Consider the following 13,941-nt stretch of genomic DNA (forward strand, 5'->3'; position numbering starts at 1 on the left):
GTTTCACTTAAGTCTGTGAGCGATCATGAACTTGTTTTTCTCAACCTGGCCATACTACTTCTTTACATTTTTGCGATAGGAGATGTATCTATCCTAGAGAAAGCAAATGTAATCAACTGCGACATTTTAGAAGGGAGATATAAACTTTTGAGAAAAAATAATGTTCTTCGTTATTCAGCTTCATCTCAAGTTGGCAAGGCAACTGTTTTTGTAGATTTTCTTTGAATCTTTTCCCCTGTTGTATTTAATCGATCCGTCCCAAACTCACGAACACAGGGCAGAAAAGACAGCACTTACACTCCAAGGACGCAGCTGCAATAGCAGATCAAACTGCATTCAGAAAATCGTTCGGCGCGAAGCCCGCTCGGGGCCACTCCAAGAATGGATTTACTTAACTACTTTCGCGTCAGCCTCTCCAGGCCCGAGGACCCCGGCGGATCACGCGCGTTCCAGCTGCTCTTGGAGGTTGGTTTCAGCCAATGGGCGTGCAGAAGCGGTCCTTCCTCTCGGCTGGTTGGCGCGTCAGTCCCGGCGCCGCTTACTACTTGCCTTCGTTCGCGGGTGCCGGCGAAAGGGGCTGTCTGCACAAGGTAAAGCATGGCTGCAAAGGTAAGTCCCAGAGTGGAGCGCGGAGAGCAGCGCGAATACTTGCTGGCACTGCTCCCTTCCGCGAATGGCTTCTAATCCGGTCTTTCTGCAGGCAGGCCTTGGCTAACGGGATAGCCGAAATAGGCAGCACGGTGTGACCTAGGGCCTGTCCTTGGTCGTTTGGCCCGCTTTGGGTAGTGGAGCCCAGCCGCGCTGCTTCCGGATCTGAATAGGGAAAGGGAGGAAGAGGATTTGCTTCAGTCTTCTGGCCTTTCCCTGCTGGCTGAGGCAATGGATGGGAACAAGCTGAACGCCTGTTGAGAAGAACGGAGACTGAGAGTTGCATAATGATCTTGCTCAAGTGCTCTGCTAAATCTTGCTAATTATGCACTTAGTCCAATTATTTTATGTAGTCCAGTTTCCACAAAGCTTTGCCAGAGTTTATCAAATTTCCCCCAGATCTGATAGTGCCTTTTCAGGATAGTGCCTTTTGATGATAGAGGTCTGATTGTTTTATTAGGATCCATGGCCATTAGTAGATCAATTAGTAGATCTATTTGTTTTTCTCTTACATCCCCAATTTTTGGTGAACATTCTAAAGAGTTTGCAGGGAAAAAAGAAAAGTATTTTGAGTACATTCAGATTATCCTCTGGGTTCTTGGTTTCTAGAAAACAGCTGTGGGCTAAGTAAGGCCTGTGGTTCACAGTAAGACATCTGCTGGAATATTAAGATCCATTCTGGTTCTTGCCAAATGAATTTGGGCTTTGTCACATTTATTAATGGATTTATTCCACAGTAGATCTGCCCAGGATTTCAATCTTTAAAAATGGATTGGGAGGCTGAGAATGTTGTTGGACTCCACTTTCCATTAGCTGAAGCCAACATGGCCACTGGTAAGAAATAATGACATTTATAATCCAGCACTATCTTGTGGCCACAGGATTCTGTTTCCTCTGTAATAAATAATAAAATGGCTTTGAAATGCCATTTCTATCTGCAATTTCTTCAACTTGCAGACTGTTCTTGGGTTTGAAAAACAATTTCCTATTTCTTAGAGATATAAATTCAGTTCTTGTGAATTTATGGAGACTCTTGCATAGCATAAGAATTTTCTTTCTTTTTTGCGATAGTATCTTTTTGAAATAACTGCTTGTTCCTAGTATAGCACTTGTACAATTCAAAGAGCTGAGAATGACACAAAGGTCATATTTATGTAAGACTTTAGTTTGAATAGTGATAAAAGTCACTTGACTTACTTTGACCAGTTCCCAATTCAAATACAGAGTGAAAGCTGGTTGTTAGCCAAGAGGAGAAAGTATATTAAAAGTGGAAATTATTTATTAATAAGTACATTTAAAAATCTCAGGCATTAAAATGCTTTATTCTCCTATATGCTCCTTTTTCTGTCTCCCATTAAATACCATTTGACTGATGCAATGAATGCAGGGTTGGTTCATGCATCATATTAAAAAAATGTGATGGCTGATTTAAACCAATGCATTGAACCACTAAGTATATTGTGGTGCATATTAGCATAGCATTAGCATGGTATTTTGTGTGTACCATGCTTTGTGATTACTTTGTGGTTCATTTTATGATAGGAATCCAGAAAGTTTGAATAGAATAAATATGTGTGAATGAAGCCATTGTTGAGTTTGGTTAGTACTTTGGTCAATGTACTAAATGACACTGGTTGTACTGGTTTGCACAACACTGGTATTTAAATTAGTGACTTGTGGTTTATTAATAGGATCATATTTGATCAGTATATTTTATGTTATTACTTTGCTGTTGAATATTGATATTTAAGTTAAAGTAAAAGAAAAAAGGGTAAAACATTAATAATAAAACCTTCATTATGATAATAAAATCAGCAGTCACATCCAAATGAAAACAAATTACAAACACAAACATACACAAGCACACAGGTTGTCCTCATTTAGTAACTGTTCAAAGTTACAGTGGTGCTGAAAATCAACTTAGTGACAAGTTTTCCCATTTATGATCTTCATAACAACTGCTCATATTTTCACTTGGTTATTTGAGCCATACCAAGATATCCTCAGTTCAGCTCAAGGAAATAACAAAAAGCAAAAGAAAATAAAACTGTAAGCAGTCACAGTCATGTGATTTTCATTTAGCTACTGTTTTATTTAAATTGCTGGTCCCAATTGTGGTTGCTAAACAAGGATTGTGTGTTTACATACACACACACACAGAGAGAGACAGAGAGAGAGAGAAAAAAATATGTGTGTTTCTGAGTTTATTTGTATCTCTTCTATCCAATATTTTTTATGCGTGGGGTATGTATGTATGTATATATGTCTAAAAAGTTTAATATTTTTGAAATTGAAGGAGAGATGATGGATGGTACTTATAGAGTTACAAAACTGAGCAATCTGGTAGGATATATCTGAATAATGGTTGAATAGGAAAACCAATAAATAGAAGTCATGCTTTCCGTCAGGGAGTTGCTTTTTTTTAAGGGCAGGTGTTAAAAGCTGTCTGGGTGTAACTGTAGAGCAGTAAAATATCATATGGCTCATGGACTCTACTAATCAGTCCTCATAAGGACATATACATAATATAAGGTGGTATTTTTGAAGTGCTCTGGCAGAACAGAAGCATCCAGCTGGTCAAAGTGAAGTCTCAGGAAAATTTCAGAGCTATGTTGCTGAAAAAGTAAGAACCTGACATTTTGAATATCATGGGGATATCTTTTCTAGTAAGGAAGTTCTCATTGCAGCTAGTGAACCGAACAGAAAATTCTGAACCAGTGTATTCATACATGCAAGTTGTCAAGTGAAGCCATATGAATGGTCTGTCATGCACACAGTACCACAGAGATAATTTTCATGTTGCCTTAGATATAGCAGGATCAGTTTTTGCTTGCAAGAAAATTGGATGGACATGTGAAAAGTAATACTGAATAATCAGTTTCCTAGCAAGTGTCCAAAGTATATATAAGCTGTAGGTATGATATTGTCACACTGATAATGATTTAGCTACATGAACTCTCATATTCCTATATGAAAGAGGCTTTGTGATGGTGACACTACTCCGACATTAATATTAACTAAAACTATAATTTTAAATATATTTGTTTTGACTGCACATATTAGACCTTCTTAAAAATATGTAAGATTTTGTTGTAAATTGCAAAGAGGTCACAAGAGATTGGTGTCCTTTGTTCATTTATGCCCTACAAGTATAACACATCCATTTTCAGACACAATAACATTTGTTAGGGAGTGTAAAAAAACCCTGAATTTAATGAAATGCTTTTTGGTTGTTCTGGTGATAATTTTTTTATCTTTATTGGACTTTTATTCTAGGCTGCTGAGATACTTAGGAATTTCTAGCAGTGATTAGAGATTGAATGTTTTGAAGACACTATATTGTCCTGCATGGTATTCAGAATTGATTTAAAGTATAATTTATTGAAACAAATCATATTTTATTATCTAAAACTTTTGTCTAATTATAGATAAGGAAATTACTTTTATTTATGAAACTATGTGAGATCATTAGCCAGGTATTTTACAATACCTTTGAAAATAAAGACCATGCTAGCTCTGAGTCTCCCACTTCTTTTTTGGTGGCACCTTGAATAGGGATGATAATAGTCATGTGTTTTCCCACCTTTTCTGAGGCAGAAGAATGAGACACTTATAGTATGTAATGTTACTGAGTGGCTGTGCATATCGGCATCTCGGGCTAACCAGACTATTCCACCTCTAACGATGGGGGGTGAGGTGTTACCCCCCGTTGATAGGGCTCGCAACTTGGGCGTCCTCCTGGATTCACGACTCAATTTTGAAGACCATATAGGAGCCGTGACCAGGGGGGCTTTTGCCCAGGTCCGCCTGGTGCGCCAGTTGCGACCCTATCTGGACCGAGATGCCCTACGGACAGTCACTCATGCGCTCGTGACCTCCCGTTTAGACTACTGCAACGCTCTCTACATGGGGCTGCCCTTGAGGACCACTCCGAGGCTTCAGCTGGTGCAGAATGCGGCCGCGCAAGTTGTGATGGTGGTTTCCTGATACTCCCATGTAACACCTCTACTCCGCGAGCTGCATTGGCTCCCGGTTGCCCTCCGGGTGAGATTCAAGGTGCTGGTGATGACCTATAAAGCCCTAAATGGCTTGGGTCCGGGTTATCTGAGGGAACACCTGCTGCCGGCATCAAGCTCCCTTCATCCAGTGCGCTCCCACAGGGAGGGTCTTCTCAGGGTACCGCCGGTAAGAGACTGCCGGCGGACAACACCCAGGGATAGGGCCTTCTCAGTGGGTGTGCCTGCCCTTTGGAACCAGCTGCCAGTGGAGCTTAGGACCGCCCCCGACCTCCGTTCGTTCTGCCGGGACCTGAAGACCTGGCTCTTCGAGCTCTCTGGCCCAGGCTGAGAATTTTAATTTTAATTTTAATTTTAACTGGGGTTTTATTTGTTCAGGGACGGATGTAATTTTTTAAAATCTGTTTTTAACTTTTGTATTTTTTGTTTTAACCACCCTGTAAACCGCCCTGGGTCCTTTGGGAAAGGGCGGTATATAAATATAATAAATAAATAAATAATTTAAAAGCAAGTATTTCCTGAAAATCTCCCTCTTACCCAAAATAAATCTTAGTCCTCTCCATGGCTCCATCATGGTCTCGCTTGAAACTCCATCTGCTCCAGCCTGTGGTCTCCCTTATAACCAGGACACTATGAGTAGTAACCCCATCTTAAACATGAATGGAGGCTGGGTGACTTTAAGTCTCTCAACCCTTCTGTCTCAGCTCAGTTCACCTCACAGTTTGGTTATTATGGCAAAAATACTAGGTGAAAGGGTATTACTATAGTTATATCATTGTTTTGAGTTATTTTATAAAAATATAATTTAAAACATCAATTTTGCACCTTTACACAGTATACTTCTAAATTAAATATACAGTTGACTTACCGGTACATAGAATACTTAGCTGATATTTGGTTGGTTGGTTTATGATTTAGTGTGTTGGGCAAACAAAGATTTATAAAGGTAAAGGGATAAACTGAAATTCTTACTTGGATCCATGAAACTTTATGGACAATGGTTTCCAAAATGCAGGCTTAATATAATTACTTTCATTTATTTATTTTATTTATTTATTAATGGGATTTATATCTCGCCCTATCTCCTGAGGGACTCAGGGCGGCTAACAACAACAAAACATAATAATTTAACTTAACTATTTTCCCCTACCAGCTGAACCTATAATATATGTTTTTGAATGAACATTCTTTAGATGCTGAAGCTCTCTTCAATACAAATCAAATTGTGCTTTGAAGTTGCTTTGGAGTACCAAATATTTTTATGGAAGTTTGCAATATTTTATAAAAGTGATGAGATTTCTATAGAGAGCTGCACAATTTCTTATTACCTTAAATATTAGATAAAGCAAGAATGTTTTCCTTGCAGAAATGTCAGCAATGAGGTAATATTTATAAATTTGAAAATTTACATAGAAATTACAGACCAGGTTGTAATATAATAATAATTTAGTCCCACATAACTAGTATTTTTTAGACTAGAGCTCAAGTAAATTTGAAGCTTCCTACCTGGTTTCTGTAAATTCCTTCCTCTAATATATTCTAATAATATTTGGCTTTTTTCTCCTTGCTTCAGCCAAACAATGGATTGGTGAGTCAGTGACACGTTTTATAAGGCTTCTGTCTGTGTCAGAATTCTGCATGCCTACTTTTTAAAATTTAATTTGGTCATTTTTTTATACTCTTTTTCATTTCAGTGTGTTTTTCTTCATATGCATCTCAAATTGCTAAGCATCTTCATTGCATTGTCTAAGCTTTTTGAAAGTGAATAGGTACTTTAACACTATCACTATTTATAAACATGCCTTTCAAAACTGGACATACCAAAATTTTTAGATACCCAACTGTTTGAGGTGTTTCAAGTTCCAAACAGACAACAATTTTTTGATTTGAAGGAGCTGCTTTGGGAATAAAATGGGGCTGTTTATGCTCAGTATACTTGCAGAATGATCTAAACCAGAGGTCTTCAAACTTGGCCCTTTTACGACTTGTGTACTTCAACTCCCAGAATTCCTCAGCCAGGTATGCTGGTCTAAAAAATGTCAGAATACTTCTGGGAAGGTCAGAACAGCTCATTTAAACTCAAAATTGTGTTTTGTTCCGGAAATAATGTTCTTTGAATGTAAAATATTTTGCTATTACTAATGCAGTAATATTTCCAATGCTGTATTTATACTGCACAGTTAGCCAGAGTTGTGTGGCTTCACACACTTCATGTTATAATGTGATTGGGTTGGGTTGGGTTTGGTTTGGTTTGGTTTGGTTTGGCTGCGCATGGTGATAAAGTTTATTTGTAAATCAAAATTAATGGCTTATTATGTTCTGTAAACTAAAAAATTGCAGTCTATTATATAAACCATTAATAAACAATTAGTATGTAAATTAGATAATTCCTAGATTAGTAAAACCAGTATAATACTTCCAATATTATTCTTTTGTGGATGGGAAACAGCCTTTGGTCTATAAAATTGCAGGTAGTCCTCGACTTACAACCATTTGTTTAGTGACTGTTTGCAGATACAACATCACTGAAAATAAGTGACTTATGACCATTTTTCATACTTTACAACCATTGTAGCTTTCCCGGGTCATCAAAATTCAGTTGCTTTGAAAGAGATTCATATTTATGATGGGTGTAGTGCGTCAGGGTCATGTGATCACCATTTTTGACCTTCTGATAAGCAGAAGAAGCCAGATTCACTTAAAACCATGTTACTAAATTAACAACTGCAGTGATTCACTTAACAACTGTGGAAAGAAAGGTTGTAAAATGGGACAAAATTCACTTAACTGTTTTGCTTAGCAACAGAAATTTTGGAAACAGTTGTGGTACTAAGTTGAGGACCACTTGTATATTTCTTGGCTTTAGAATTACTTTTTTATTTTAAAGTAATGCATGTAGCAATTTTTTTGTAATTTAATTAACTGCCAATTTTATTTATTTTATTATTACATTATTATGATTTATATGCATGGAAGTCCTGTGTGAGACAATTCTGGAATCTGAGAGGCTACTGAATCTATCAGGGAAAGATTCTTAATTTCCATGGAGATGGTAAGTGCTGGGTTGCAGTTGGTTCTGCCCAAAGAATATAAAAAATAATATATCAAAATTATCTCTTGGTAAATAAAATTTCATCTGAACACTTTTTAATACACACACTATTCTGTCATCTTTGTCTTGTATGCTGTGCTATATATTATTTATATGCTGTCTCATACAAACAATTTTCTCTTATTCTGCTATAATTGGTACTAGTTGAGAAAAAGCAATATTTTGGGGGGAAAGATGCCAAAATCATAAATGGGAGCATTGCTTGGTCTTCCAAATTGTAGTATAGGATTGCTTGGTATTGTTGGATTGTGAAGCATTAATAAATGTTTGTCCTCACAGTTTCAGAAATATTTTTTTCCATATTTTGTCTTGTTGAATTAACAAAGTTGGTAATCCCACAGAAATAGTAAAGATGAAAAATGTACTTTAAAATTTTTTTCTTACACAAATTTAACCTAGGAAAGCTGCCAATAACATTCTTTATTTGTATCATTCCTGAATGTAAAACATGTAAAATGTCTTCTACCTTAGTACTGCTAAAAAATGTTGGACCTCAGTTACCTTGGAGTGATGGAGCTTTTAGTCAACATTTGAAATTAAGGGTGACCTGCATAATTGAATTATTTCCTTCCTTTGTGTCCCATGAAAGTTTACACCAGTGTAATAATTTCTAAACAATAAACATAATAATAAAATGCAGGCAATTGAAGAGCTATGTCAACAGCTGTAGAAAATAAAGGACATACCTTAGATTCTAGTAGGAAATTTATTAGAATATATGTTTTACTGTAGCATTTGGATGGGACTTCCTCTTTTTAGGAATCATATTAAGGTTTGAAAGTTGTTGTCTTTATTATTATTTATTATTACACTTATAGGCCAGCACATAAATTAAACATTCAAATAAAACAAAACTAAACAGAACCGGACACAAGAAGACATAGCAATATATTACAAATTAATGATGTAATCAATGGGTGCCTAGTTTTACAGACAGTATAACAAAACCTAGCTACCTTCAGAAAAACTGAATCATACTGACCTGACAATAAAAATACATTGAGTATAGTCTAATACTACATAAAAACACATAATAAAAGTAATTATAAAAGATTATTAAAAAGATCTAAAATATTTATTTATGTTTCTGGCGAATCTCCAATGCTGCTACGCAGAATCTAGCCACTTGCACCGTGATCACTGACTGCTTGTCCTTAAGCAGCCACTGGAGATAAATACTTTTTGAACGACTAGGATACCTTATCAATTATGGGGAAGATATGGTTTTTTCGAATAGCTGTGTAAAAGGAACATCGAAGGAGTATGTGTCCAATGGTCTCCACCTCTTCTGAGCCACAGGAGCAGAGTCTTTCAGTCAGTGGTGTCTTTTTATACCTGCTGTACAGGACGGCTGATGGAAACGCATGGTGCTGTGCGAGCGAAAATGCTTTCTGATGGTTTACTGACTCCAGCTGACTAAGATAACTGGCAGATGTAACAACATATTTAATAGAGTCTGGAGCCAGAAACATCAGAGTTATACCTAAGTCCGCTTGCCTCTCAATGTCCTCCACCCTTTGTCGTAAGGTTTGTTTTGCTTGATCGTAATCCAATTTGAGAATTGAAGCTGACGAGAAGCCTGGTTTGGCAAGATTGGACTCGACTGCCTTGATCCGTGAAGAGGAAAATTTATCTTGAAGAATTAATGGAGGAATGCCTTGTAGAAAGCAATTAAGCCTTAGCCAGATGTTTAAGGAAGCTATACAGATTCTTGCTTCAACTTTTATCAATCCTGTCTCCAGGCGCGGAAGTGCATTTGGGACACTGCGTGGCACCTGGAGAATTGTTCTAATACGTTTGGATTGGACTCTTTCCAATGGTGTAAAACACGAAGCTGAGGGTCCAAGCAAGGTCCTGTAGAGAAGCTGTGCTAGCGACTTGGCCAGAAAGAGCTTAATTGCGGCTGGAACATACTGTCCTCCCTTTGTGTGGAAAAATTTAAGAATGGCATTCGCTGATGGTTGGCCAGAGGCAGCTGCATACTGTTCGTGGGCTTTTCATGAGCCAGTGGTATGGATGATCACCCCTAGGTACTTAAAGGTGGTTACCTGCTCTATTTTATGGCTATTTAAATACCATGGGTACCGTTTTGGCCTTTTTGCAAAACCCGTAACTTTTGACTTACAAGGGCTCACCGTCATTCTTTCTCACAGCCTAGGAGATTAACCAACTTTTCTGTATCTTTTGGAACATCATCAAACTAGAACCTTTACAGATGCCATTCTAGAAGGTGTGATTTTGGGATACCACTAATGATTTAATCTGTTGAATGCAAACAGACTTGTTTTCTTTGAACCCAGTCTGTTTTTTGCTTACTGAACTGGGTATTATAGCAAGATTTTTACTATAAAATAAATGCGAATTTTTTTTCTCACAGTGATGAATGCAGATATTACAATTGAGTAATAACAAAATTATTCAAATTTGTTAGTTAAATATGTTGAAGGATAAGGGATAGAGAATCTTAAGAGTACTGATATTCAAATTCTAATCTCTTTTTTAGAGCAAGTTTCATTTAATATACTTCTACTTAGTTCTGAATATACATATATGGACTATGTTGATTCCATCAACGAGAATTGTATATTTTACAATACTTATACATTTTGTATGGCCTTTTGACCCTCTGGTAACTATGATTGTGGAAAATCAACAGCATTGTTTTCTGTCTTTGGGTAGAAACAAATTTTAAAAGTGTGTAGTATAATCCATAGCATAAATATATCACATAAAAAAATTCCCCTCCCCATATTCCTTTTCATGCTGGCCTCACTTATTTTTTGATAATATTCTACCCACACCATATGTCCCTTGCCACCACAGGTTTGCAGGTCAAAAGATTCTCAGGTTGATTGACATTAATCGACAGCAATCACCTGACACAACATCCTCTAGAGTTGTTATGTGATATTTTTCATCTTCTTTACCCACATGACATTTAGGTTTTCCAGCTTAAACAGCTAAGTGTTATAGACTTAAATAAAGCTGAGATAACTGAATGTTGATAATTTATAGCACATCTTATTTGCAATCTTAGGTTGACAGCAAGCAAGGAAGTAAAACAGTTAGACTTGGTTGAAGTCTAGGCTGAATCATTTTTGGTCATCTAGTGATTTATCACCCTAGTGAAATACAATGATATTTACTGCCAAGACCTAAAAACACATTTATTTGAACAAGCTGGCCTGGTCTGATGGGTTTAGGGGTATTTTATAGTTTTGTATTAATTTATTGAATAGGGCTGTAGTATTTAATATTTTTAATTTTTGTACATTGTATTTTATTGTATTGCCCTGTACAGCGCCCTGAGTCCTTCGGGAGAAGGGCGGTATATAAATTAAATTAAATAAATAAATAAATAAAATAAATACTGATCTATAGTTAGTATTCTTACTTGGCAGTAAATACCATTATAGAGGTCAGTGGTAGACGGGATGGATTTCTTTTCATAGATGAGTCACTGAGTCAAAACTCACATGATAGGAAAGTCTGTTCAACACTAGAAAAATCTGTTTAAGTTAATTTAGATACAATTTTGAACTGATGAGTTGAATTCACACATTATGGTAAGATCTAATGCAGTGGCTCCCAATCTTTTCTATACCATGCACCACTAGAACGCTTCTGATATATTCTTGCACCTTTACAAAAGTTCAAAATAACAAATTATGCATATACACCATAATTTTGAAAACCCAAGTTTTCACACCACTTGGAATGTCACCTTGCAACGTCAGGTTGGGAGTATCCCTGTTTGGGAACCACTGATCTAATGTAACTTGTTTGGTTGTTGCTTAGTATATTATGTAAACTTAACAATTGTGGTTTGTAAGCCACTGTTTATGGCATAGCTGTTTGACCTCAGCCAATGTTGGATTTTCAGTAAACAGTGGATAAGGAAATCTTATAAAATGTCAGTCAAGCTATATTTTGAGATGGTATAAAGCAGCTTATGTTCTTTGAGTGCTTGAAATAAGTAGGACAGTTTCCACTGAGTATGCCATGTTTTGGATTGTATATGTTTTTCCACAAGAGTGGAAAAGTACTTACTCTTTCCAGCCAGTTTGATATAAAGATAACCTTGCAGAATTAGTTTTGTTATAAAATAGAAAAAATGGAAACTATAGCATTGTTAAACTAATAAAAAGTAAGCTATTTATTAACTTTTAGTATTTTAAAATAATTTCACAGTTTTAGAAACCTACAACAGAATCACAGGTTGTATCAGAAGTGTTGCCTTGGCCTTCTTAAGTGGCAGTGAAGTACAATTGTTCATAAGAATTAGGCCACAGACAGATAAATAACAGATAAATAGCATTTATAGAATTATATGGCTATTATATAAAAATGATGCCTTTGGAGTAGATGTATCAAAGAGCAAGAAGTATATAAAAGTGCCTTCAAAATGAATTGTCTTTGTAAGGTGTTTTATTTGTGAGACAAAAAACCCCACCATATTTCTTGAAGAAATTTGCAACCATAGAATCCATCATGTGATACAGCAACCTTCCATTGATACAATATACTAAGCCATAAAAGGTGAGGCCAAAGCTCACATAGGTGAGGCTGAAGTTTTAAGGAATAAATTGGAGATTACACTCCAATTCCCCCCCACCCCAAGTATCTGTATGACAGGAGAGTATGCTCACAGAGAAGCCGCAAAAAAGATACATATCCCATGTGTTCTGAGCCATGAATATTGCTCAGCCTTAATTTGATACTATGGTACCTAGCCTTATTTCCCTAAATATTACAGACCAGAGGCCCCCAACCTTTTGGGCACCAGGGACCAGTTACATGGAAATATTTTTTTCCCATGGACTGGGGTGGGTGTGGTTTTGTGTGCTGCCTACATCTCGTGGATGGGGCTTTGCTTGTTTGTGTGGACTGGTTGCTGGCATGCCGCGGCCCGGTACTGGTCCACAGACCAGGGCCTGGGGACCCCTGTTATAGACTGCAGCTTCCAAAGTCTTGTCCCTGGCTCTGCTGACTGGAGTAGATATGAGTGAAAGGTCTAAAGCAGGATCTTTGTCTCTGGCTTAGCATGTTGTTTAATCTAAAGGCAGAGAGTTTTGATGTAGCTTATAACTATGGTTTGAATTAGATTAGTTTATTTGCATTGTGGTTTCTTGAATTGTACAAATCCAGACTAGTGGTTAAGTAGCAAATCATGGAAATCATAGAAAACCTACCAAAAGGCAAAAAAGTTGTTACCGTTGCAACATTTCCTCTAGACCAGGCATGTCAAACTGCCGGCCCATGGGCTGGATGCTTCACAATGAAACCGCACCCACCCCATTGCCGGCAATGGGGAAAAAGTTGCGATATTTCGCACGACGTTACATGACGTCGCGAGTTTGACATGCCTGCTCTAAACAAATTACTTTTCAGTGCATATGATTTTTATTTTTTTAAGCTGAAGAGATGATGGTTTTTCTTTATTTTTAGAATACAATTTGTACTGGCCAACTGTTGTAAAGTAACTGGGATACAAGCAAGGGATAGGAAAAACTATGATAGGTGCCATGGATAGATTTCTTATCCCTGGTTAATATTAAGTTAATGGAATATCTCTTCTTTATGTTTATATTTATTTATATTTATCTTGAAAGATAAGCTAGAGCATGTGAGATTATTTACTAAGGCTGGTTACCTCTTATTTTTCTCTGCATTTCCTTTTAGTACTTCATTGTTATTTGCAGTGCATATTGCCTTTCAGCACTAAGATTTCAGTAGCAATATTCAAGCGTGGCAGAAAGCAATTAGAAGTTATCCCCATAAGTAGAAATTGCCTTCATAGCCCCATCACATCACATAGTCTAAATCTGATTAGATTGAATTTTGAATGATTTTCACATTTCCATTAAAGTAGTCTTTTTTGTCATCGACATTAAGTCAGCCTGTCTATCACTTCACTTTTTAAATAATGCAGCCTGCCAGTGAATGTCAATTAGAGAAGTGACTTTTAGTGATTGTGAATTAGTCTCTTGTTGATATCAATTATATTTTTCTGTTGATTTTTTTTAAAGAAAGAAATAAAACTTGAAAATAACTAGATGTTCTAGTAGCCATTGCTGGCAGTAGATTTACTATATGTATTTGTAATTATTAAATTTTATTCACCCTAATCTTTCTCTCAGAACAATCCAATCTTAAGATTTAATT

At 36.7% G+C, this 13,941-nt stretch overlaps 1 protein-coding gene across 1 annotated transcript in view; it reads left to right on the plus strand.

The window, feature by feature from the left end:
• The first annotated feature begins 566 nt into the window (after positions 1 to 566).
• Positions 567 to 13,941, plus strand: part of SLC25A13 (solute carrier family 25 member 13) — a 153,744-nt gene continuing 140,369 nt past the window's right edge. The window contains exon 1 of the mRNA XM_083376358.1: positions 567 to 609. Within this exon, the coding sequence (XP_083232484.1) occupies positions 598 to 609 (12 nt within the window). The 5' untranslated portion in view covers positions 567 to 597. The remainder of the gene's footprint in view (positions 610 to 13,941) is intronic.

The sequence above is a fragment of the Vipera ursinii genome, assembly GCF_947247035.1.
Source record: "Vipera ursinii genome assembly, chromosome: Z".
NCBI lineage: Eukaryota > Metazoa > Chordata > Lepidosauria > Squamata > Viperidae > Vipera > Vipera ursinii.